This window comes from Sus scrofa, chromosome 1 (assembly GCF_000003025.6).
Source record: "Sus scrofa isolate TJ Tabasco breed Duroc chromosome 1, Sscrofa11.1, whole genome shotgun sequence".
NCBI classification, from domain to species: Eukaryota; Metazoa; Chordata; class Mammalia; order Artiodactyla; family Suidae; genus Sus; species Sus scrofa.
In genome coordinates, this window is record NC_010443.5 from 236,723,723 (window position 1) to 236,750,109 (window position 26,387).

General features: G+C 43.2%; 2 protein-coding genes and 1 pseudogene across 2 annotated transcripts; all 3 read right to left on the reverse strand.

Moving 5' to 3' along the window:
• LOC100514941 (olfactory receptor 13C7-like) lies at nucleotides 3,851-4,870 on the reverse strand. Its single transcript, XM_003121996.3, has one exon. The coding sequence runs from the start codon at nucleotides 4,861-4,863 to the stop codon at nucleotides 3,904-3,906; it is 960 nt and encodes a 319-aa protein (XP_003122044.1). The 5' UTR covers nucleotides 4,864-4,870; the 3' UTR covers nucleotides 3,851-3,903.
• On the reverse strand, nucleotides 10,805-11,035 carry LOC100513577 (annotated as a pseudogene).
• Nucleotides 17,045-18,555, reverse strand: LOC100513390 (olfactory receptor 13C7). Its single transcript, XM_003121991.2, has one exon. It carries the CDS (start codon nucleotides 18,468-18,470, stop codon nucleotides 17,511-17,513), a length of 960 nt encoding a protein of 319 aa, XP_003122039.1. The 5' UTR covers nucleotides 18,471-18,555; the 3' UTR covers nucleotides 17,045-17,510.

The window sequence follows — 26,387 nt, forward strand, 5'->3', positions numbered from 1 at the left end:
TATCTCATCCTTTCAATTCTTTTTAAAATTAATCACTTATTATTACTATTTTTTTGGCCTCACCTGTGGCATGCGGAAGTTCCCTGGCCGGGGATGGAACCCATGCCACAGCAGCAACCCAAGCCCTGCAGTTACAACGCTGGATCCTTTACACGCTGCACCACAAGAGGACGCCCCATTATTTCTTTTTTTTAACTTTTTGTTGGGGGAAATTTCTAAATAAAATCCCTTTTACAGAAAGAGAGGATGGGGGTATGTGGCTTTCTGTACTTACATATGACAGTGAGTATCTTTTTAGCCTTCATAGCCGCGCAGTGATGAGGGGTGTGTAGAACTCAGGACTCACAGCCCATTTCCCTCAGGACCCTGTGAACTTTGTTCTACTGATGTCCACGTTTAGGGCTGAAGAACAGCAGACTAGTCTGAGTCACTCCTTGTTAGGAAATATGCTTTTCTTTTGTGGAAAGGCCTCTGGAATTATTTTGGTATATATAGGAATCACCTATTACCCTTGAATCTATGTATGCACGTCTTTTGTGAGAATTCTTACCTGCTTATTGATGAACCTTTTATAAACGGAATATTTAAAACTTCTGTTCAGTTGCAGTTCCCTTCGTGGTGCCGAGGTTAACGAATCTGACTAGGAACCATGAGGTTGCAGGTTCGATCCCTGGCCTCTCTCAGTGGGTTAAGAATCCGGCGTTGCCGTGAGCTGTGGTGTAGGTCGCAGACCTGGCTCGGATCCCACGTTGCTGTGGCTCTGGCGTAGACTGGTGGCTGCAGCCCCGATTCGACCCCTAGCCTGGGAACCTCCATATGCCGAGGGAGCGGCCCTAGAAAAGGCAAAAAGACAAAAAACAATACAAACAAACAAAAAAACCTTCCGTTCAGTGAAATGTATTTTTCTCTCTTTAGTTATTATTTGTTTTTCAGCTGCTGTGTTTTCTCTTCATGAATTCCATGTTGGATCCCCTGATCTATGTCCCATGCCTCTCCATTCTCAAATAACCTAAATCTCTTTGTTTTTTTCTCTGAAATCTAGGAGAGAAATTTGTTATTTTTAATTTAAAAGTTCATTTTAAAAAGTTGTCCTATCTACTCTTAATTCTACTGAATTTCATTTGATCAAGTAGAATTTTTCCCCTAAGAAAATGTTCTTATTTCTGCAGCTATCTTTTCTCCTAACCACTGTTTTTGTTTGTTTTTGGTAGATTCTCTTGTTTTATTGATTCAATATCCTCTTTAATTCTACCAAGAAAGTAACTGATTTTTTCTTCTTTTTTTTTTTTTTTTTTTTTTTTTTTTTGCTATTTTAGGGCCATACCCACAGCATATGGAGGTTCCTAGGTTAGTGGTCTAATCAGAGCTATAGCTGCCAGCCTACACCACAGCCACAGCAAAGCAGGATCCAAGCCGAATCTGTGACTTATACCACAACTCACTACATTGCCAGATCCTTAACCCACTGAGCAAGGCCAGGGATCAAACCTGCGTCCTTATGGATGCTAGTCAGATTTGTTAACCACTGATCCATAACCGGAACTCTTTAATGTTTTCACCATCTTCCTGCAATAACTCTTTTTCTTTTCCAGCAAAGGCTAATTGCTTTGATTGTTAATTGTTTCCTCTCTCTTTTTCTTTCTTTTTTTTTTTTTTTTTCGTCTTTTGTCTTCTTAAGGCCACACCTGTGGCATATGGAGGTCCCCAGGCTAGGGGTCTAATTGGAGCTATTGCTGCCTGCCAGAGCCAGAGCCACAGCAACACCAGATCCGAGCCGAGTCTGCGACCTACACCACAGCTCATAGCAATGCCAGATCCTTAACCCACTGAGCGAGGCCAGGGATTGAACCCTCAACCTCATGGTTCCTAGTTGGATTCGTTCCCACTGCACCATGATGGGAACTCTGGTTTCCTCTTTTTTTTTTTTTTTTGGATTAAAAATTCATATCAACTGTCAGAAGTTTTCTATTCTGCTCATTCTTTTAACTAGACTTCTAGATTAATTGTTCTAGGGAGCTGACTTGGCAGTCCTCACCAGTCATGTAGGCTGATTCCTAGGTGTCTCCTTCTTGTCCCTCTGAGCATCATCTTCTCTGCCTCTGACTATGTGGCTTTGGGGATCCTTAGGTAGAGAAGCAAGTGATGCTCACCCTTGGCTGCATGCTTGGTCAAGCCAGTCAGGTGGTTAATGGTTAATAGAATTCATTTGATTCTCCTCGGTATCTCTCAGTTTCCACATTACTCTGATGACCCATGGGCAGTCAGTGCTACCCAGGGACAGAACCCAGAGACCAATAACATTTTCAAAAAGGGAAAAGAAAAAGGCTCAGACCTTTGACTTTTGTCTCAGATTTGCCCTACTCTATTCCCTCTCCTTTCTACCCCAAGGATATAAATGATTTTCTGGTGGAGGCCTTGGTTAAGGACAAAGAGAAAGGGGTTAATTTTGAAGGCATAGGAAGAGAACAATTCAAGAAATGGTTTTCGGAGTTAAAATGACATTGAGGAATTACATAGTACTAAATGTGGTTAGAAAAGTCTACTTGCTAATATTTGAATACCAGATGTAAGTTTGTGTGCACCTAAATCCATTGATTCTGCTGTGTGCAGACGGAAGACATACTTTCGTATTTTAATTAAATATAGAATGAGTAACTAAAAAAAAAAGAGTTAAAATGACAAGAAGAAGAAAGAAGCAATGAAAATAAAGATGAAAATATTGTTATTATCTGATATGGAGCAGGAAGAGTTGAAAGATGATGTAGAAATAAGGACCCATTCAAATGTGTTCAAAGAAAGAGCCAAGGAGCAATTGAATTACAGACCTACAGATGAGAGCCTTTCATGAATTAAACAGTAAAACTTGAACAGTTACTTTTCCTTGACATCCGTTTGTCCAGTATGCTTCACAGATCTAGGGAGGTGTAAGACTTGACCAACAGAAATATACTTTTGTAGGAGTTCCCGTTGTGGCACAGTGGTTAATGCATCCAACTAGGAACCATGAGGTTGCGGGTTTGATCCCTGGCCTTGCTCGGTGGGTTAAGGATCCAGCGTTGCCGTGAGCTGTGGTGTAGGTTGCAGGCACAGCTTGGATCCCGCATTGCTGTGGCTCTGGTGAAGGCCGGAGGGTAAAGCTCTGATTAGACCCCTAGCCTGGGAACCTCCATATGCTGCGGGAGCGGCCCTAGAAAAGACAAAAAAAAAGAAATATGCTTTTGTAGACTTGTTTATAGAATGAGGGGGAAATTCACATTAAATGCTTCCTGTTCATGCAGAACTCTTGTGTGTAACGAGATTGTGTGCAGTTAGTGCCAGAGACCAGCTCAGCAGGATGGGGCTGAAGAATGGGTGCTGCAGGTCTTAAGGAAAAAAGTTAACATAAAACAAGACACAGAGACAGTAAAGGTGGGAACCCAGGGACTCAAGGTCTCAGGGACCTAGAGCACTGCCTCAAGAAACCACACTGCTTTTATTGTGCTCTTTAGATGAGATCAAGTGAAGAGTGGCTATGGGTGGATGATATAGGGTTTGTTTACTATTATATAAGTTCTTTTACTGTATTAAAAGCCTCTTAGCTGGTAAAAGGTTAAGCTTTTACTCTGACCTTTAGGCAGAGAACAGTTCTTAAGCTTAAGTCATTCATGCCTTTAGGTCTTTGTTCTTAAGCTTAAGTCATTTACCAGCACTGTGACAGTTTTTCAAGCAGGAAGTTGGGATAAATTAAGGCAAGAAGATGGGATAAAGTAAAGAAGAACAGGATGGAGTTTTCAAAGAAGCACATCTCTCAAAAAGTTAGATTTACCTCTGTACACTTGGATGAAGTTAGCCCTTCACCTTATACTTTGAGACCCATAAGTAAGGGAAAGCAGAGAGCAGAGAACCAGCGAGACCCCTCCACTGTCACTGGGTGAAGCATTTCTGAGTTACCAAGTTCCTCATGGCAGCTTTCACATCCTTGTTCCTCAGGCTGTAGATAATGGGGTTGAGCATGGGGGTCACCACCCCATAGAAGAGGGAGGTGAGCTTGTCTGCAAGGTCCTGTTTGTCAGCCCCCAGGGGGTCCTTGGATTTAGGCTTCCCATACATGAAGAGGATGGTCCCATAGAAGATGACCACCACAGTGAGGTGGGCAGAGCAGGTGGAGAAGGCCTTTTTCCTCCCCTCAGCTGAGGGGATCTTCAAAATGGTAATGATGATGAACATATATGAGAAAGAGATGAACAGAACTGGTACCCCCAGGAAGATCACATTGGCCACCCCCATGCTGATGACATTGATGGAGATGTCAGCACAGGCCAGCTTCAGGACAGCCAGGATCTCACAGGTGAAGTGGTTGATGATGTTGTCCCCACAGAAAGGCAGTTGCATTGCTAGGGATGTCTGCACTGTGGCAGTGGTGCTTCCAGCTGCCCAGGAGCTGACAGCCATGGGCACATAGACAGCCTTGCTCATGACAATGGGGTACCGCAGGGGGTTACAGATGGCGACATAGCGATCAAATGCCATCATGCCCAGAAGCACACACTCTGTGGCTCCCATGGCAAAGGAAAGAAACATCTGCATGGCACAGGCTGGGAAGGGAATGGTTTTCCTGGGGGTCAGGAAGCTGTCAAGAATGAGGGGCACTGAGGAGGTGGTGTAGCAGATGTCGAGGAAGGAGAGGTTCCCCAGGAAGAAGTACATGGGCGTGTGGAGGCGGGGGTCCAGGATGGTCACCAGGATGAGGAGCCCGTTGCCCAGCAGGATCACCAGGTACGTGAGCAGGATGAGCACAAAGAACATCTTCTCCAGCTTTGGGTGGGCTGAGAGGCCCAGGAGTGTGAAGCCTACCACTGAGGAGGTCCCATTAGATCTGCCCATGATGCATCTGCTCTGTAGCCTGTAAGAATTGAAAAACCCAACTTCATGATTCTCTGATGCCTAAAATGACCAGAAAGCCAGTAAGAAAACTTGTCCTGCTGAGCACTTAGAGAACAGCTCTAGAAATCTGGGGGGGTTCCTTGTTTTGTTCTAAGTAAAATAGAGAGAAATTGATCAAAATCTACCTTGTGATATTTGGCTGCCTATAGAGGTGTTTGCCATATCACCAGATTGGATTAATTTTTAAAATCATACTCAAGATTTTTTTTTTTTTTTGTCTTTTAGGGCCACACCCAAGGCACATGGATGTTCCCAGGCTAGGGGCTGAATCTGAGCTGTAGCCACTGGCTTACTCCACAGCCACAGCAACGCCAGCTCCTAAACCTACTGAGTCAGGCCAGGGATCCAACCTGCATCCTCATGGATCCTAGTCGGATTCATTTCCACTGAGCCATGATGGGAACTCCAAATCATATTTAAGATTGACAGCACATATTTACTTCAAGTTTTACCATGTGTGGTCAGTTCATTTTAACTAATTTTGTGAAGTGTTACATTCCATTTGTATGATTTCCTCACACCCCAGACACCCCCCCAGACACCCCCCCTCCACCCATGGGTTACAGGACTGGTGGAAATAACTGATCTTCATTCTCAATTCCTGGCCATTCCCCTCTCCAAGCCCTTTTGGCTATTGCCTTCCTGCTGTTACAATCCCAGGCCCCTGGGATATTCAGTCTCCTTCGTCCCTTCACTCACCTGCAAAACTCCTCAGGAGCATTTACCTGAGGATCTGGCCTTTGCCCACCCTTTAGTGCCTGGGTATCGTTAAGGCCCTTTTCTTCTCTGGGCTGCTGCTTCCCTAACACTCACTCTGGCACAGATATTTTTAGAGGTATGTCGTCCCAGGGACTAAGGGACCTCACAGATGTCTTGTTCCTTGACCTTCTGTCACATCACTGAGATGTCTTTTTCCTTCACATTCGCCACATGCCACTTAGTCACAAGAGATGAAGCCAGGGATGGGGTAGGCCCACAGGAGTTTACATATTCTTCTAAAAGTGCTCGCCTCCGTTTTTTATAAATAGGTTGCTAAAGAAAACTCACTTTTCTTCAGTCTGGGGAATAATCCAGAGGCCCCAAATAGTCAATCTGGTCTGAAAGTAGCAGCCAGAGGAGTTAGCACCCGAAATGGATGAAAGCTGAGTTTTCTTGTATTTGTTCTGTGTTTCAGAAAAATCCACAGAGGACCATCCACTGTCTATACGAAGCTATTTAACCACCCCCCCAACCCCGTACTGGGATTACTCTAGTCCCTGAAGTGATTTAAAGTTTAGAAAATGAAGTGACACATTTTAGAAACTTTATGCATCTGAGATTGTGTCCCTAAGATCCAATTATTCTGAAGTCTCTCCAGAAATCCTTTCTTCCCCCCAAGCCCCCACTTTCTCTGTATCCATCCTGCTGAGTTACTGGAAAGCATGAGACAAGAAGGGTCACTCTGGTCCTGCCCCCAGTTAGTGAGAACTCTTAGCAGAGCCCATGGTCACTGTGGGAGAATATGAAACTCACTGCTCAGGACAAGTCCCTGTAGCATCCCCAGCATGTCCAAATTCTGGATCTCAGGGCTGGAAAGAAGCAAATGACCTAGACGGTTGCCTCTTGTCTATGTCCCACCAAATAGATCCTGAGTGCCTACCATGGGCCAGGCCTTTAAAGGGCATTGGGAGAGTCACAAACAAATCTGGTTCTGGTCCCTGCCATCATGGTGTCACAGGTACCACAGCTGTGGACTTAAAAGAGGTCAGTTGATTGCAGAAAGGATGTCCTCTTGTTTGAAGTCTTTCTTAGGTGCGTGCCTTATCCTCTCTGGAGAATAAACTTTTTGCTGGGGTAGGTAAGGAGCAGTGGACCACTGTCATGGAAGGCAGAAAGGGATGTAGGAACTGTATTTCTTACACATCTTTTGCCTAATCCTCCTTATTTTAGCAGCACTCCCCTTCATCCCTGGTCCCAGAGGGACCTGGCGGAGAGTGCTATAGGTCCGGTTGTGGCTCAGCTTTCCTGGTTTCTGGCTTAGGATTTGGCTGCATCAGATCTGCTATGGAAATGAGCACTAGTCCACTTTCCAGCCTTCAAAATGTCACTCTGTTATCTCCCTTCTCCTCCTTAACCTTGTTGATTTTGTCATTAAAAACAAAAATTAAAGAAAACCAAAAAAAAAAAAAATAGTGTGTGTTTCAGGAAGGAGCAAATTAGATGCCAGTGCTCAGTCTTCCTTTATGCCTCGGTCCTGATTCCATGTAGTTTCTAACGCCCTCTCTCATTTTCTTTTCTTTTCTTTTCTTTTTTTTTTTTTTTTTTTTTTTGGCCTTTTCTAGGGCCACATATGTGGCATATGAAGATTCCCAGGCTAGGGGCCTAATCGGAGCTGTAGCCACCGGCCTATGCTAGAGCCACAGCAACGAGGGATCTGAGCTGTGTCTGCAACCTACACCATAGCTCATGGCAATGCAGGATCCTTAACCCACTGAGCAAGGCCAGGAATCGAACCTGCAACCTCACGGTTCCTAGTTGGATTCGTTAACCACTGTACCACAATGGAAACTCCTCTTATTTTCTTTATGTTAGTTGTTGATTCTTCTATGTTTCTCTCCTGCTAGAATGTAAGTTTTACAGAGACAGAGATTTTTTTTTTCCTGCATTATTCTCAAATGTATCCTGAGTGTAAAAACTGGACCTGGCTCACAGTCGGCACTCCATGAATAGTTGCTGAATGAATTATTAAGTGAATTTGTGACCCACTCTTGTTTTCTTCTTTGTCCCATGTTAGCTCTTCTTTTTTATGTGTTATTTTATATCTATCCCATCTTTTTAATTTCCGTAAACACTTTATGATGCACATAATGTATTGGTACAGTAGACCATCTATGTTTTATAAAGAAATAAATACACTGTGTATTTTGTAAAAAACCATGATTATAAAACCTAGGAGACTGAAGTTCCTGTTGTGGCTCCGTGGTTAACAAACCTGAATAGTATCCATGAAGAAGCGAGTTCGATCCCTGGCCTTGCTCAGTGGGTTTAAGATCTGGCATTGCCATGAGCTGTGGTGTAGGTTGCAAATGCAGCTTGGATCCCGCGTTGGCTGTGGCTGTGGTGTTGGCCGGCAGCTACAGCTCTGATTCAACCCCTAGCCTGGGAATTTCCATATGCTGTGGGTGCGGTCCTAAAAAGACAAAAAGACCATAAAATAAAATAAAAAATAAAACCTAGGAGACCGTTGACCTTAGATACCTGGCTTTGGCTCTGGCTACATCCTTTCAAATATTCAACAAAACCTGTCCTTTCTAAGCGGCTCTTAAACACTGTAAACCTCTCTTAGGTAGAGCAGCATTGCAGAATTCAGGACTTTTGGCCCCATTCAGAGGTCTGCCACTTTCCTTCTTGTTTGCAACATACACATTTTTTTTCTGCCAGAGGCCACCCATGGTGAAGAAGGGCTGCTGACTGCCCTCACCAAGATTTTAGAAAGTCACCCCTAAGCTGTAAGGTGCCTTGACGGTCTGCTTTGGTGTCTCTCTCTTTCCTCTTTGGGTTTCTCCCCAAACTCTTTTTTTTTTTTCCATTTTTTTTATTACTCAAATGAATTTATCACATCTGTAGTTGTATAATGATCATAACAATCTGATTTCACAGGATTTCCATCCCACAGCCCAGGCACATCCCTCCACCCCCCAAACTTCTCCTCCGGAGACCATAAGTTTTTCAATGTCTGTGAGTCAGCATCTGTTCTGCAAAGAAGTTCAGTCTGTCCTTTTTTCAGATTCCACATGTCAGTGAAAGCATTTGATGTTGGTGTCTCATTGTATGGCTGACTTTTCCCCAAACTCTTCCCCAGCCCACTGCCCCCTAGTACCCTACTCATGGGCTGGGGTCCCCCTGTGGAAAGCTCAGGGACAAGTGGAAGAGAAGGTCCCACACCATTGCCTCAGCTGTTATAATTGGTCCCAATACTGCCAGGCACATGGGAATCAGAATACACATCACAGGGACAACCTGACTCACTTCTGCTCTTTACGGGAGTTGTGCACATGTTAGGTCTTGACATCTTATTACGTTCGTGTACCTTTAAACCCTTTCTGTACTTTTCTGGAATGAAGAGATAGTACTGGGAGAAGGAGGTATAGGTATGATAGTAATGAGGTTAAGTAAATGTTCTGTACATCTTAATTTAAATGGTACATATGTATTCTCTTCCTACTGAAAATATCCAGAAACTATGAAAAACTCAATAGCACCTGTAGTACCCAGATGGTGGTGTCCAGATGCCAATCCTCACTAAGGGAAACAAGAGCTCCTTAGATAAAATGGTGGTTTCCAGTTCTGGAAAGGAACTGTACATGTTGAGCCTGGAATATCTTTTTTTTAAAGAAACTAATAATTTATTCCATCTTCATGATTATAGGCTTTACAGGGCAGGGCGGGTAAACAAGGCAAATAAAGCAAACTTTTCTTCCCCCATTTAACCAGATGTGGCATTTTTGGCATTTTTGATATACAGGTTGACTTAATACACAGGCTTAAGTCGAAAGCTGGCAACAGCACATCTTTGCAATTTAGGATCTTCTTCCATAGCTGCTCCAAGGATCTTAATTCCTGAACTACACCATGAGCTCTGAAACGATGTTCACTTCAGCATTCTTGAAGCTTTTATATCTTTTTTTTTTTTTTTTGGTCTTTTTGCCATTTCTTGGGCAGCTCCTGCAGCATATGGAAGTTCCCAGGCTAGGGGTCAAATCGGAGCTGTAGCCAGTGGCCTACGCCAGAGCCACAGCAACGTGGGATCCAAGCCACGTCTGCAACCTACACATCTCACGGCAACACCGGATCCTTAACCCACTGAACAAGGCCAGGGATCCAAGCCACGTCTGCAACCTACACATCTCACGGCAACACCGGATCCTTAACCCACTGAACAAGGCCAGGGATCAAACCCGCAACCCCTTGTTTCCTAGTCAGATTCGTTAACCACTGAGCCACGACCGGAACTCCCAAAGCTTTCACATCTTAATAGGAGATCAGGCACCTCTTATTAAGGCAGGGAACTGTTAAAAGCTGTCTTCATCTTTGATAACCCAGCTCATCGGCAATCTTTTTTTTTTTTTTTAATGTTTTTAGGGCTGCACCTGTGGCGTAAGGAGGTTCCCAGGCTAGGGGTTGAACTGGAGTTGTTGCTGCCAGCCTAAACCGCAGCCACAGCAATGAGAGATCCAAGCCGAGTCTGCTACCTACACCACAGCTCTCGGCAACGCCGGATCCTTAACCCTCTGAGCAAGGCCACGGATCAAACCTGCATCGTCATGGATACTAGTCAGATTCCTTTCCCCTGAGCCATAATGGGAACTCCCCACCAGCAATTTTAGCAGTTAAATTACTATACCAAAATTAAACTGAGCTGCAAAGCATTGATTGAAAATTTTGCTGGGAACCATTTCCAGAGCATTAGCTCCCTGAGAGAAAGGAGATCCTCACCAATTGCTTCACGAACAATTACCCCAGTACAGTGTAGTATAAAGTCCTTTGCAGCATAACTCAAGAGGTCAGGCAACCTTGATCATCCTGGGACAATCTTATCTATATTTACATACAAGATATATTTAAAACTGATCCCAGACAAGTATTTCAACCATAATCCCAAATAATCCCATCATTTAGAACACCAAGTTCCTGGGGAGATGCCAAAGCCCGAAATCTCTGAAATCTCTAAGCAGAGAGTGACAGTTCATCACCTTTTGCAAGTGAGAGAAAGATAGCAGGGAAGAAACTCCTCCCTCCTAAACTCATTAAATAGATAGCTATCTTCACAGCTTTAATCAACACAATCCAGGGTCTTCAATTTCCTGATTTGAGGAGTCCATTTTCAAGGTGACTCTCAAGGTCAAGAAGAGCTATCAGGCTTTTCTTTGCCACGGCCCATGAACTCCAGTCCTTCAAGGGGCATCTCCTTATCCTTTATTGCTTTCTGAACACATTGCTTGTAATGCTAGAAGAGGTCAGCGCATGGGTCCCTGGAGCCCTCTCCCTGGAGGAACTTCTTGGCAAGCCAACTCTTGAAGCACTGGTCTTACTCATGCTTCATGTCGGTGCAAGCCTCCCCTACGCTGTTCATGGCATCAGTGACTGTGCAGTGGAGCCTGGAACATCTTGACATAACCAGAAAACAAGGAAGCCACAAAGATACTAGGGTCCTGGAGTTCCCTTGTGGTGCAGCGGGTTAAGCATCTGGAGTTGTCACTGAAGCTGCTTGAGTTGCTGCTGTGGCACATGTCCTGTCCCTGGCCTGGAAATTTTCACATGCTGTGGGTGTGGCAAAAAGAAAAAGATACTAGGGTTCTGTCAAAAGATCTCAGGAGCCATGAGCTCATCACTATACTGAAACGGAAACCTCTAAGTATCTAGATCTAATCAGCAATTTATAAGAATACATGGATAGATACTAAAGGACCTCAAAATGCAGACTATAGTAATGTGATGTTGTGACTTATAGGAAGTAGATACCCATTTGTTTAGATGACCAAAATGTATTTCTCATATATATTTCATCTTTGCCCACAGTTCCTGGCTCACAGCTGCCAAAACCTTTCATGGCTCTTAAAATTCTTGGAATTTCCTGAGTGATAAGAGCCATGGGAACAACTTTCTTCATAACATTTAGTCTTTTGTCCTCAGTTCCTGAAAAACACTTTAGAAATCAAAAAGGTGGAGCAAGTGTCTTGTTATTTGTAAAAAGTCCATTTCAACCACAACTACATGACTTTTGGAAAGCACTTAAGGTTGGAGCTGGTTGCCAGGGGGACCAATCCTGAACAGAGGGTTGGAACTTTCAGTCTGAGCCCCTGATTTCCAGGGAGGGGCTGGAGGTTGACTTAATCACTAATGGACAGTGATTTAACCAGTCCTGCCTATTTAAATGCAGCTTCCACACAACCCCTGAGGGCATAGTCGGGAGAGCTCCCCAGCTGGAAATCACAGAGAGATTTGGAAGAGTGCTGTGTTAGGAGAGAGCATGGAAGGTCCACACTCTTTCCCCATACCTTGCCCTATACACCCCTTCCACCTCCCTGTTCCTGAGTTATATCCTCTTGTAATAAGCCAGTGATCTAGTAAGTGAAATGTTTCTCTGAGTTCTATGAGCCTATCTAGCAAACTAATCAAACCCAAGTAGGGGGTTGTTGGAACCTCCAATATCTCTGGTCAGTCAGAAACATAGGCAGCAACCAAGGCTTGCAGCTAATGTCTAAAGTGGCAGGGGTAGGGTGGAGGGGATGGGGAGAGCAGTCTTGTAGGACTGAGCCTTTAACCTGGGGAATCTGCTTCTGTCTCCTGGTAGATCATGTCAGAACTGAGTTAAATTGTAGGACACTCAGCAGGTGTCTGAGAATGACGTGGTGGGAGGTAGCGAACCCCCACTCTATGCCCACACGTTGAAACTGGTTCCAGAACTCTTAGGTGAACTGCAATTTCCCATACTGGGAAACTATTCCTTCCCCAAAACTGTAAGTTAAAAAAGAGGGAGAGGGAAGGGAGAAAAAAAAAAAAAGAGAGAGGGAAATATAGAGTAAAAGAGGTTAATTATCATATATAATCTTATTTGGATTCTGGCTCAAATAAACTAAGATATTAAAGCATTTATAAAACACTTAGTGAAATAAAACTGCTGGATAATTGATGATAGCAATGGATTACTTTTGAGTTTTAGGTATAATAATAGTATTGTCAGACCTAAGTTTGTTCGCTTGGTGTACAATGAGGTCAAACAAACCGGAATGTCAGAGAAAAGTTTATTAATCAAGGAGGTGCCAACCCAGAAGACAGGAAACCTAGATGTGTCTCAAACCCATCCTGCTGGCTGGCTGGGGCGTAAGGTTGCAGACTTCCTGGCACCTTCGAGTCGCTCCATGTGTCACTGGTGATTGTGATTGATCTGTGTGTTTCTGCAAAGCAAACTAGTAAATCATGCTCTTGTGATCTGTTAACGTCTTTGTAAGAGAGAGAAAAAGCCATGGTTGAGGCATTTTATTATTTACTTAGAGCCTTCGTGATGGTTCAGGAGTTTCAGTTCTGAATTAACCCTCCTGGTGTCATCAGTTTTAAGTCCACTTGTAGCCAGCTGGTTGAAGCCACAGGACACTTGCCCAATAGTTTGAGGTCATAAATCAAGGCATCAGTTTAAGGTAACAATCATGAGAAAGATTTTGTTGGGCTTGCTTGTCCTTTGTTTCTGCCTTTGCTTGCTTTCCTAAACCATAGCTTTTTGAATCCACTGTTTTTTAATTTTATTATTATTATTATTTTTTTTTTGTCTTTTTGCCATTTCTTGGGCCAATCCCACAGCATATGGAGGTTCCCAGGCTAGGGGTCGAATCGGAGCTGTAGCTGCTGGCCTACACCAGAGCCACAGCAATGTGGGATCCTAGCCACGTCTGCAACCTACACCACAGCTCACAGCAATGCTGGATCCTAACCCACTGAGCAAGGCCAGGGATAGAACCCACAACCTCATAGTTCCTAGTCGGATTCATTAACCACTGAGCCACAATGGGAATGTCTAAATTTTATTGTTGTTATTATTGTTATTATTTTGCTTTTTTGCTTTTTAAGGCTGCACCCATGGCCTATGGAAGCTCCTAGGCTAGGGGTTGAACCAGAGCTACAGCTGCTGGCCTACATCACAACCACAGCAATGTGGGATCCAGGCCACATCTGCAATATACACCATAGCTCACAGCAACGCCAGATCCCTGACCCTCTGAGCAAGGCCATGGATTGAACCTGCATCCTCATGGACACCAGTCAGATTTGTTTCTGTTAAGCCACAGTGGGAACTCCTGAATCTGCTTTTTGGAACGCAGGGAAATTCTAGGAGACTAAAGTCTTTTTTTTTTTTTTTTTTTTTTACAAACGAGAAATGGGGACTCTCATAAAGCTATTTTATACCCAGGAGGGAAGGCCCTGCAGGGTCCTGCTTAGTTTCAATAGTAATTTACTTATGTTTTGTAAGAGTACTAATTTTTAGAGATAAATGCTGAACTATTTAATAATGAAATGCTATGATCATCTAGCATTTGTTTCAAAATAATCCAGGAGAGGGAGAAATATTTCACGGGGGTATGGATGGAGCCACACTGACCATGAGCAGATCGTTGATGAACAGTCATTTTATTATTCTCTTTATTTTTTTGTAAGTTTAGATTTTCCCCACAAAATGAAAGGAAAAAAAAGACTTTTCCAAGTCTTAGCTTATGTATTGCAGCCTCTATCTCTGCTGTTTGTTTGTTTGTTTTGTTTGTTTTTGTTTCTCCTTTTTGCCATTTCTTGGGCTGCTCCCATGGCATATGGAGGTTCCCAGGCTAGGGGTCGAATTGGAGCTGTAGCCGTCGGCCTACACCAGAGCCACAGCAACATGGGATCTGAGCCATGTCTGCGACCTACACCACAGCTCACGGCAATGCCGGATCCTTAACCCACTGAGCAAGGCCAGGGATCGAACCCACAACCTCATGGTTCCTAGTCAGGTTCGTTAACCACTGAGCCATGATGGGAACTCCCTCTATCTCTGTTTTTATGGTTCTCTTGGGGCCTTCGCTTTGTCATCTCTCCCTGCAGACCAACTTCTTTTTGCCAGGCATGTGGCCACATCAGACCTGGATTTATGTGGTCAAGAGCTCTATGCCAACAAGAGTCTCTATATCCAAATTCCAAATCACTTGGAGAGAAACTCTGATTAGCCCTGTTTTGGTCAAGAGTCCAATCATCTGCAGCCAGAGGGCCATGACTGTCCTCTCATCAGGTGCTAAAGGAGGAGACAGCTCACTGCTGGCAGGGCTTTCTAGCTGGCATACCACAGGCTCCAGATAGTCCAAGCTAAGTCCCCAGGGGGCCACTAAACTCAACATGTAGTGACCTAAGTCCCCAGGTGAATTGCCTTCAGCCATGAGTAGATTTATCCACTTAACCCAGGAGACATACAAATCCCTTTATTTTCTGTGTGTTTCAAGGCAAGAAAAAGATTGGGGAACACTAAACTAGAGAGGTAGACAGGGTAGGATGTTGGAAGATTTCAGAGAAGTTATATACAATATAAAATAAACTTCAAGATACAACCATGATAAAGAGAGGAGCTAGCCAAGGTCTGGTTCCAAAGCTTCTGATGTTAACACAACACTGTACTGCCTCACCCAACCAATCTACATGACATTTGTCCATGATTTGTCCATTGCCAGTGTCCATGATTCTGGAAGGAGAACACATGTTACTTGAGCATTAGACTTTACATGGTGTTCCAATTTGGTTTTGCCAGGAATCAAACTCTGAGATGGAGCCTGGGGTGCAGGGAGCTTATTCCCTATGCTCTGGGGATCAGTACTGGTGGAAGGGAAGATAAGGAAGGAGGATTGGGCAGAGGCAGAAGTTGGGCTTTGATGTAGGCTTCAGTCAAACCTGGGGGACTCTGGTACTGGTACTGGGGTGGCCCTTCAGAGTTGTCCTAGTGGGAACAAGACATTTATATCCTTTTTTTTTTTTTCTTTTTAGTGCCGCATCTGTAGTATATGGAGGTTCCCAGGCTAGGGATCCAATCGGAGCTACAGCTGCCCGCCACAGCCACAGCCACGCTGGATCCGAGCTGTGTCTGTGACCTACACCATAGCTCACGGCAATGCCATATCCTTAATCCACTGAACAAGGCCAGGGATTGAACCTGCAACCTTATGGTTCCCCTTCAGATTCATTTCTGATGCACCACAATGGGAATTCCATATCCTACATCAATCAGTCATTGGATATGGGCTTCCCTGGGAAAGGGAGCATGACCTTGGGTGAGTCGGCTCTCTTCAGCTAAGAGCCCCCTTTAGCTAATTCCTGGAGCTGACAGCTGAAGGCTGTCTTCCAGCAGCACTTTCAGCAACTAGAGGAACACATCCTTCTGTCTTATAGAAAGATGGCGGGGGGGGCATGGTCAGAACTAGGAACATTTCTTTAAGCCAAAACTAGTGAAGTGAAGTATGTTGAAAGGAAATTTTGCTCTACAAGTATGTTTCATTTTAAAGTTGGCTCCTGATTTATCAAGGTCAGGCTTAATCCCAAGTTGATGTCCTCCTCCTACAGTGAGCTAGGAAGGGCTTAGGTGGGATCTCTGCTCAATAGAGAAAAGCAGAGGCACATAGGGTGGGACAGATAATACTGAGTCTGAAAGGGTGAAACAGCAACATGCCCCTGTGCCCCCACAGTCGGAGAGACTGTTGAAGGGGCCACACGGGCAGTAGCCACGGTCTGCATTTCTGCCCAAGATGAGCAGGAGGCCACTGTGGCCCAAGAGGGTATCGCACAAGAGGAGCCCAGGATGACCAAGCATGGCTGGCTGAGAGCATTTGTTTTCATTAGAACATTTTGATTCTCAGGAAAAAGTTTCACTACTGATTGAGATGCTCCCACATTTTACCTCTGGACCTCTCGTCAGGTGCCCGGTGAACTGGCTCCGCCTTTCAGTTTTATCATTTCACTTGTCCTCCAACAGCCACCTTCTCCATCTTCTCCTGGTCACGTCTCGCCATCCTGACCCCAGACCCCCTGAAGATTGCTGTGCGCCCCTGCTCTGCTCTCCCCATATATCCATCCTTAACTCTCCAGACTACGTACAGGACCAGACTGTGTACTCAAGACTTACTGAGGGCAGGAAAACAAAGCTTAAAACCAGACACCAGCTATGAGAGCTCCCAGGCTAAGACCCTCCACACATGTATTTCAGGATCCACCTGCCTTGCCCTCAGAGCAAATGCCCTATGTGGAATTTACATGGTTCCAAGTCTTCTGAGTCTTTTTTTTTTTTTTTTTTTTTTTTTTTTTTTTTTTTTTTTTTTTTTTTTTTTTTTTGCCGCTCCGCGCATATGGTTCCAGCTGGGTCAATCGAGCTGTAGCCACCCTACCGGCCACAACGCGGATCCGAGCCGTCTGAACTACACAAGCTCGGCAACGGATCGTTAACTGAGAAGCGCAGGATGAAGCAACTCATTCCTATCGATCGTTACCACTGCGCCACGGAACTCCTTCTAGTCTGAAAAGAAAAAGCCAACTTCATTCCCATCTCCAGTCTCAGCTCTGCCTCCAAGAAAAACAAAATTTGAAGATGTGCCGTTTCACCTCTAATGAAGATTATTTTTTTTTAACTGCTAGGTCATGAAATTTCACCCCACACTGTCTTCAGTGCCTCCTTTTAAGAGTAGGATTTTGAATCTTTATTTAACACATAGGTGTACTAAGCTGTTTTTCTCAGAAGGAGCAACCTGCCCTCAAAGTGAATTCAGACTTGCCCAGTAGAGTAGCAGGAAAATTGCTAATTGATTTCAGAAGCATTCTACTTCCATCCCCTCAAGTCACACTCCCATCAGGTTAGAGGTTTCATTGTTTTTGAAAATTAGGTTGAGTAACAGATAAAATTCTGTATAATTCAATGTAATACATGTGTAATTCCATCTTTTGCTAATCACTCTTTATGTATATCTTCTTTGGGAGACACATTCTTCTGAGATTCATGGGTGAAAACAGGAAAGAGGCACAGAACTACAGGGACATCTGTCTTCCAAACATCACTGGGTGAAGAGTTTCTGACTCACCAGGCTCCTCACAGCCACCTTCACATCCTTGTTCCTCAGGCTGTAGATAATGGGGTTGAGCATGGGGGTCACCACCCCATAGAAGAGGGAGGTGAGCTTGTCTGCAAGATCCTCTTTGTCAGCCCCCAGGGGGTCCTTGGATTTAGGCTTCCCATACATGAAGAGGATGGTCCCATAGAAGACAAGCACGACTGTGAGGTGGGCAGAGCAGGTGGAGAAAGCCTTTTTCCTCCCCTCAGCCGAGGGGATCCTCAGGATGGTGGTGAGGATGAAGATGTAGGAGATAAAGATGAAAAGAACTGGGACCCCCAGGAAGAGCACATTTGTCACCCCCATGCTGATGACATTGATGGAGATGTCAGCACAGGCCAGCTTCAGGACAGCCAAGATCTCACAGGTGAAGTGGTTGATGACATTGTCCCCACAGAAGGGCAGCCTCATAGCAAGGGATGTTTGAACCATGGAAGCAGCACTTCCAGCTGCCCAGGAGCTGGAAGCCATGGGCACATAGACAGACTTTCTCATGACCACAGGGTACCGCAGGGGGTTGCAGATGGCCACATAGCGATCAAATGCCATCATGCCCAGAAGCACACACTCTGTGGCTCCCATGGCAAAGGAAAGAAACATCTGCATGGCACAGGCTGGGAAGGAGATGGTTTTCCTGGGGGTCAGGAAGCTGTCAAGAATGAGGGGCACTGAGGAGGTGGTGTAGCAGATGTCGAGGAAGGAGAGGTTCCCCAGGAAGAAGTACATGGGCGTGTGGAGGCGGGAGTCCAGGATGGTCACCAGGATGAGGAGCCCGTTGCCCAGCAGGATCACCAGGTACGTGAGCAGGATGAGCACGAAGAGCGTCTTCTCCAGCTTTGGGTGGGCTGAGAGGCCCAGGAGGATGAACTTTGTCACAGAGGCTGTCTGGTTGGCACTTGCCATGGTATGTCCCCTCTTTCAACTGAATAAAAAACTCACTTATCCAAACCCAATATCCTTTGTCTCCTGTAGGTCCAGGGCATCTGGTCTGAAGGTCCAGTCAGGCTGAGTGATTAGAAAACAGTTCTGAAAGCCCAGAGTCTCTTTCTTTCCTAGAAAAAAGGAGCAATAAGATCAGAATTTACTTTGGGGTCATAGAATATCAAATTTACAATGTTTAAAATGATGGTTCTGCTAATTTAATTCATTTGATTAGAGACAAGACACACAACACATTCATTTTAGTGGTTCTATGTCCTCTGTGGCAGTTCATCTCATTAGATATTGACTCAAAAAAATGGCCTTCAGGTTTGCTTCATGTTCTCCCACTTTGTGCTTAGTATTAGGTAAATCATTAGTTGTGAATACTCACTCTATTTCTCCAGAACATTTTCACAGAAAATACACTTATATTGTTGCTAAGATCTCTTTTCTCATGAGTACCATTCCGTCCATCTGTCCATCCATCCACCCATCTGTTTGTGTCTGAACATACATCTATCCATCAAAACACTTGTTGATCACCCACTGATCACCCATGACAATTCCTATGAGGCACAGGGGTGACCCATGGCCCAGGCTTAAATGGGCTCTCAACCTGCAAGCGAGAGGAAGCAGAAGGATTCAGGAGGGGCCAGAACATCCAAAAGGACATGCATGGTGTTGGTAGAACAAGGGTCAGGAAAGGCACCTTAGGTAATATAGAATCCAGCTGGGCTTCTAAGGGCAGAAGGATATTGGAGAAAGAGAGATATCTTGGGGGAAGTTTCCAAGGTAACTTTTTGATCTGTAAATGCTGAGATGTTCCTAATAGTTTGAATCTGATGTTCTATAATGTTCCACAGAGGTCTCCAAAAACCTACAGTGGCTCACAGCCTTTGGAAATCCAGTTGTCTTAGATAACTAAGCAGTGCTTTTTCTCTTTTTTCTGTCTTGAATATTTGAGATATAACATGTAAGTTTAAGGTGTACAGTGTATTTCTTTATATATTTATATATTGTAGTATGACTGCTATTGTGATATTTGTCACATTATGTAATTATAGTGCAATATTTTTGTTTCTTTTCACTATACGGTGCATCAAGTCATGGGGTTATTTATTACTCATTGCAAGTTTGTGCCTTTAAACAACATCTACTTTGTTTTATTATTTTTTGTTATCATTCCCTCTTATGAATGACTACATAGGAATCAGTGGATATTGGTTCTTGAACTTTTTGGCTAAGATGCTGGATATATCTCCCAGAATAATACCCTGTCACAGATTATGCTCACAAGTAATCTAGTCCAACCCTGTCTCCCATTGTAGATCTTTTTCTGCACCGCACTGATGCATGGGCTTTTCCGTTTCAGCTTGATTTCCTCTATGATGAAGAGCCCACTGTGTTCCCAAACAGCCTATTCCATATTTATACAGCTCTAGCATATTAGAAAATTCTTGTTTGTATTGAGTCATGCTGGCAGTTTTCTAAGTTTTTCTTATTCATATGATGGTGGTCAGCTTCCTTCGAGAATTGCATTCATTTTGTGCAATTTGTGGTCTGTGAGTGCAGAGGCTGTATTCTAATTTAGGCTGGGTAGGTTCTGTACCTTTCTTAGAACCTCATGTTACCCTCTTCTGTGTTGTGATTGAAAGAGATCGGTGATGTTCAAACTCTTTAAGAAAGAGAATTTTTGTTTTCTTAAATTTGGACCCCCACCCCCCAAGTATAAAGCAGAACTGCTCTTGTTGAAGTGGGCAAGAGGGGCTCAGAAAGTCTGGGCTGCTCAGGCCATGAGGCCCCTCAGAGGCCAGATCACAGGGATGCACAAGCTCCATTTTCATTGTGGGTGATGTAAATGGCACCCTTTGGAGTATAACAGGACAACTCCAGACATTTCCGTGGCCGCAAGGTGGACGGTGCTCCCTGGACTTGTACAAGAAAAGGCTCTGGAACTGTGCGATCTCATCCAGGGGTTTCTCTGCAGTGAGGGGAATCCATGAAATTAGACAAAGTTTCATAGGCATTTGTCATCTAGGTTTTTCTGACCAAGGATGAAAGAATTTTGCCTGCCCCTCAGTCTTTATGATACCACTGAAATTGTCTCATTTCTTCCCCTCTCAAGTCCCAGACCCTTTGAAAAATCAAATCAGAAGCTGGAAATGTCACTGTGCTAATAAAAGTTCGAGGATTACTCCTGCAAGGACTCTCACTTACCTTTTTTAAGGAACCTACTGAGAAAGGGTCCAGATGGCTTGGGAACCTGGGCCAGAAATATCAACACTAGTTCAAAAGGCCCAGGCGGGAATGTCTACCTCTGATTTGAAGAAGGGGCAAAAGCTGGTTCCTCCCATTCTATCTTAGTTCTGTGTTTTAGGCCAAATCTCTAAAGGATCAACCAGTACATGCAGAAGGCATTTTGAAATCAGCACTGCACTTGAGACTCTTGTGTTCCCTGAAGTGATTAAAAGTTTGGAAATGAAATCATACAAAGTCAGGAAACTTTATACTTCTGGGACAATGTCCCCAAGATCCAATTATGCTGAAAGCACTCCAGGAAAACATCCTCCTGCTTTCATTCCTGCTAGAACTTTCCACTCTTAGGCCACTGAAGGACATCGGAGAAAGCATTTCCATGTGCTGCCTGAATTTCTGCAAACCTCAAACTTCTTGAAAAAAGCAGCTGGAGAGATAAGACTTATTTAGGAACTCTTTGTATTCATGGCATTTTGGAACCAGCAGCTGTGGACACAGTGCTTCTAAACTAACTGCTCAAGGTCATGGCTGTGGACACTTGAGAGAACTTCCATGAGCCATGGGGAGACTTCAAGGAGGAGGCAGTTTATGGCCAAGGACTGTGAGGAAGAATTTACACATGAAGAGATGGGAAAGGAATGGGGATAAGGGGACTACGATCCTGAGGCCAGGGCTTGGCACAGGTCTTGGGCTTGAGTATTTATTCCACAGCCTCAACAAGTCATTTGTTTGAAAAGAATCATGGAATAGCAGGTATGGAAAGAAGTCAAAGGAAGACATTCTAAGTTAGTGGAATCTGGAATGTGGTATGAACATTTAAAATGACCCCCCCCCACACCCCCGCAAAGGTGATTCTTTCTTACTGGGTTTCACAGCCTTGTATAACCTCCTCTTCTTTAGTAACTTCTTCTAAGCAAAAGAATATACTCTTTTGCTAGTTTTGATGAATAAAATTGACAGATTGGCGAGACCCATTTGGCAAGGAACTGAAAGAGGTTTCTGGCCAACAGATGGTGAAGAAGTGAGGTCCTCAGATCAATTACCCTCAAGGCATTGAACCCTGCCCACAACAGTGTAAGTGAGCTTGGAATTTAACCCTTCTCCAGTCAAACCATCAGATGAGATCCCAGCCCTAGCCAACATCTTGATTGCAGTCCTCTGAAAGACCCTGAAGCAGAGGACCCAGCTAATCTGTGCTCAGATTCGTGGCCCACAGGAACTGTGAAAGAATACATGCATGTTCTTCTGAGCTATGAAGTTTTGGAGTGATTCATTGTGGAACAATAGGTAACAGATACACGGAGTATGGTTGTAAGCTGTGCGGAAGAACCTAGGTAAGGGAAGAGATGACACATCGAGAAAAAAGTGGTCCAGTAAAGGACCTACTGCCAGGGGACATTAGTGACTGGAAAGTTTTTCCTCATTCTGGACCAAAGCCTGCCTGTCTCCCTGCAGCTCAACCCTGGGTCTTTATTTGGCTCTTGAGGGCCACACAGGGCATGGTTATTTCCTCTTTTGCATATCAACCCTTCAAAGATAGGAACACAGATATGCCCAGTTACACTGAAGATGTGAGCCTAAATAAAGCACAACCATCTGCAGTAACTCAACAAATAACTAGCAGTAATTAAACAGTAATTTGATGAATATGTAATAAAGTCATGACCAAAAGCTATCCTGGCGAATCAGTCCACAGGGATGGCAAAGGAATCTCAAGCCCTCAGATGATCTGCGTATAAGAGGAGCTTTTCAGTATTATTTATAACAAAGAAATAGTAACAAATGCAAGAAAAAGCCCCCAGTAGAATACACCTCCCTTCTGAAATGAGGCTTCTAGAAAGTTCGCTAGACAAATTTATGGCTTGCCAATAGCAGTCACTATTAAGAATCCATACATTTAGATGGTAATCCATTTTTTTGGTGAAATTTCCTCAATGAAATGTATAAAACTTAAGTGTATCGTCCAGTGAGTTTTGACAGATGTACCCATCCATGTAACCAAAATCCTATCAAGTTATGGAATATTTCTGAAATAACAGACAGTAATTTTGATAGTTAACGTAAGACAGTTTTCCCATGTCCCTTACCAGTCAATCCCCAAAACCACCCTGTTGGAGCAATTCCCATTGTTCTAATGATTTTTCATCATTGCTTAAGTATTTTACCTTTTCAGAAACATCATATAAATAGAATCTCGTGCAAGTCTTTATTCAGAATAATGTTTTTGAGATCTCTTGTGTTGTTACATGGTTTTATAATTTATTCCTTTTTATGACTGAGTAGTATTCCATTTTATGCACATCCTAGTTGGTTTATCCATTCTCCTTGTTGATGGACATCTGAACTGTTTTCTTGTTTCGGCTGTTATGGGGAAGGCCATCATTAACCTTCCCATATAAGTCTTTTTGTAGACATGTATTTCAACTTCTTTGGCTTAATACTTGAGAATGGAATGGCTGCGTCATAGCATAGTTATAGACTTAGCTGTCTAAGAAATGGACATATCTTTTGTGTACCTCTTTACACTTTTATCAGAAAAGCACAAGAGTTCTTGTGTCACATTCTTGCTAACATTTGGTGTTGTCAGTCTGAAATTTTAACAACACTGGTTGATGTGTAGGAGCATCTCATTGTGGTTTTTATCTGTATTTTCCTGATAGCTAATGATATTGAGCACTTTTTCATGTGATCATTGGTCATTCCTCTATCTTTATCAATTATCTGTTCAAACATTTTGTCCATTGTTATACTTTTCTGTTGTTTTCTAAAAAATACTGAGTTGGGTGTTCCCATCCTGGTGCGGCAGAAACGAATCCGACTAGGAACCATGAAGTCGCGGGTTCTATACCTGGCCTCGCTCAGTGGGTTAAGGATCCAGCGTTGCCATTAAGCTGTGGTGTAGGTTGCAGACACGGCTCAGATCTGGCATTGCTGTGGCTGTGGCATGGGCCAGCAGCAACAGCTCCGATTAGACCCCTAGGCTGGGAACCTCCATATGCCGTGGATGCAGCCCTTTAAAGACAAAAAGACAAAAAACAAAAAAACAAACAAACAAAAAAACTGAGTTGTAGGAAGTCCTTATATATTTTAGAAACAAATCCTTTGTTAGATATGTGTACTGTGAATATTCTACCATCCTGTGATTTGCATATTTTCTTAATAATGTATTCTGCTGAGCAGATGTTTTAAATTTTGATGAAATCTGTCACTCTTTTTCTTTTTTGGTTATTGCGTTCCATATCCTAAGAAAATTTTGCATACTGCTAGTCACAAAGATGTTTTTTCTATATTTTATTATAAAACCTTATAGTTTCGGGTTTTATGTTTGTGTCTATGGTCCATAGTGAATGAATTTTTTTTTTTTTGGTCTAGTTATACCAGTTACTGAGAAAAGGATATGAAAATCTCTAATTCTTACTGTGGTTCTCTCTCTCCCTTTAAATATGTCCATTTCTTATTCATATTATTTTGAGGCTTAGTTACGAGGTGAATACACATTCAAGATTTTTTTTTTTTTTTTTTTTTTTTTTTGCTTTTAAAGGCTGCATATGTGGAGGTTCCCAGGCTAGGGGTTGAATCGGAGCTACAGCTGCCAGCCTATTCCACAGCCATAGCAACACAGGATCCAAGCTTTGTCTGCAACCTGCACCACAGCCCACAGCAATGCCAGATGCTTAACCCACTGAGCGAGGCCAGGGATCAAACCTGCACCTCATGATTAAAAGTCTGATTCATTTCTGCTGCACCACAACAGGAATTTGTGAATCCCACATTCAGGATTTTATGTCTTCCTGATTATTTGATACCTTATCATTATGAAGTGTCCCTCTTTATCCTGGTAATACTCTTTGTCTTCAAATATACTTTGTTTGATACCAATATAACTCTTAACCTATTTGCCTGATACATACAACTGTATCCTGTCTAAAAAAAGCATTTAAAAAATAAAGCACATATTCAACACATTTCAATCTGTGCTTTATTTTTTAAATGCTTCTTTTAGACAGGATACAGTTTTCTTGCCTTTTTACCCAGTCTCATGGTCTCTGTATTTTAATTTGTAAGTTTAATCCACTTCTACTTAATGTAATTATGAAGTAGTAGGTTTAGGTTTTCTATTTTGTTGTTGCTGTTTTCTGTTTATTGCATCTATTTGTTTTCATCTGTTCCTTTTTTCCTTCAGTGTCTTGGGTTAATTGAATTGTTCTTAGAACTAACCTTATTTTAATGTATCTATTGGCTTTTTAGCTATATTTATTTGCCTTATTTTTCCAGTGGTTGCTCTAGAGATACTGTATACATCTGAAACTTTTAGCTGTTTCAAAATTCTTACTCAAACAAGGACACAGAAATCAACTAGGCAAACAAATGAATCAACCTGAGTGCCAGACTACTTCTACCAGGATATTCTAGGTACTTGCTACTCAAAAGTGTGGTCTCACACCAGCAACATCACATGAGATCGTGTTAGAACTGCAGAGTTTCCAGGCCCACTCCAGATTTACTGAGCCATTATGTGCATTTTGACAAAATCCCCTGGTGAATTATGTGCATATTAAAGTTTGGCAAGTACTACCTTCAATAATTAATGGATATTCTGGAATAATACAGAACAGATGTTAGACACATCAGAACCCCTATTTGACAATGTCCATCACTTCTTGGGTTTCACCACACCATGCTCTTTGTGGGTCACATTGGGTAGTTTTGTTTGCTCCTTAGTTATGAGCATTATTCCTAGACTGTCTACAACCTTATGATTGCCTTTTGTCATACAATAAGTTAAAACAGATGCTTAGCTTCCTGAATTATCCTGAAAGCTGATACTCACACCTAGCCCCCACAAAATAGAAAATGCACAATGCCTTTGTTCCATGCAATGACACACACTTTGTGTGTGTGTGTGTGTGTGTGTGTGTGTGTGTGTGTGTGTGAAATGATGTCTTCTTTCTACCTCCACAGTTGTGTTATTCTTGAAATGGAATAACTTTTGGACTGAAATGGTGGCTCTCTTGAAACCCAGACAACCTTCTTCTGAAGGTCTGTGATATGGTCCTATTGTTAGAAATAGAGTGATCATTGTCTAGATTTCCTAGGTAATAGACTCCAAGGGATTCTGCATGTGAATTTTGGTGGGACACAAAAATTCAGTCCATAGCAGCCTTCATTATGTAAAAGCAGCCCTATTGCCTCCTCATGAGCAGGGTCAGTTATATGCCACTAGGATAGTGACTCCTTTCCTTGCGTGCTGGTCTCTTGGCATGAGAAGTCCAATATGACTGGGGGATAGCCATAGTTTAATAGATATAACAGAATAGAAAGTCCAGTACTCTCTTTGGCAGCACATATACATAAATTGGAACTATGCTGAGAAGATTAGCATGGCCCCTGTCTGATGCAAAAATTCCTGAAGCATTCCATAGTTTTAAGATGGGGGAAAAAAAAGCCTAGAATTTTGACCTTACATTTATGGCCATTTGGCTGTCAACAAAGGCACCAATACAGTTCAGTGGGGGAAAAGATAGTCTTTTATTTTTATTTTATTTTTTTGTCTTTTTGCCTTTTCTAGAGCCACTCCTGCAGCATATGGAGGTTCCCAGGCTGTGGGTCTAACTGGAGCTGTAGCTGCCAGCCTACACCAGA

What these genes read in the sequence shown, in the direction of transcription:
- LOC100514941 (XM_003121996.3), bottom strand. Translation starts at nt 4,863, where the DNA reads ATGGGCAGATCTAATGGGACCTCCTCAGTGGTAGGCTTCACACTCCTG.
- LOC100513390 (XM_003121991.2), bottom strand. Translation starts at nt 18,470, where the DNA reads ATGGCAAGTGCCAACCAGACAGCCTCTGTGACAAAGTTCATCCTCCTG.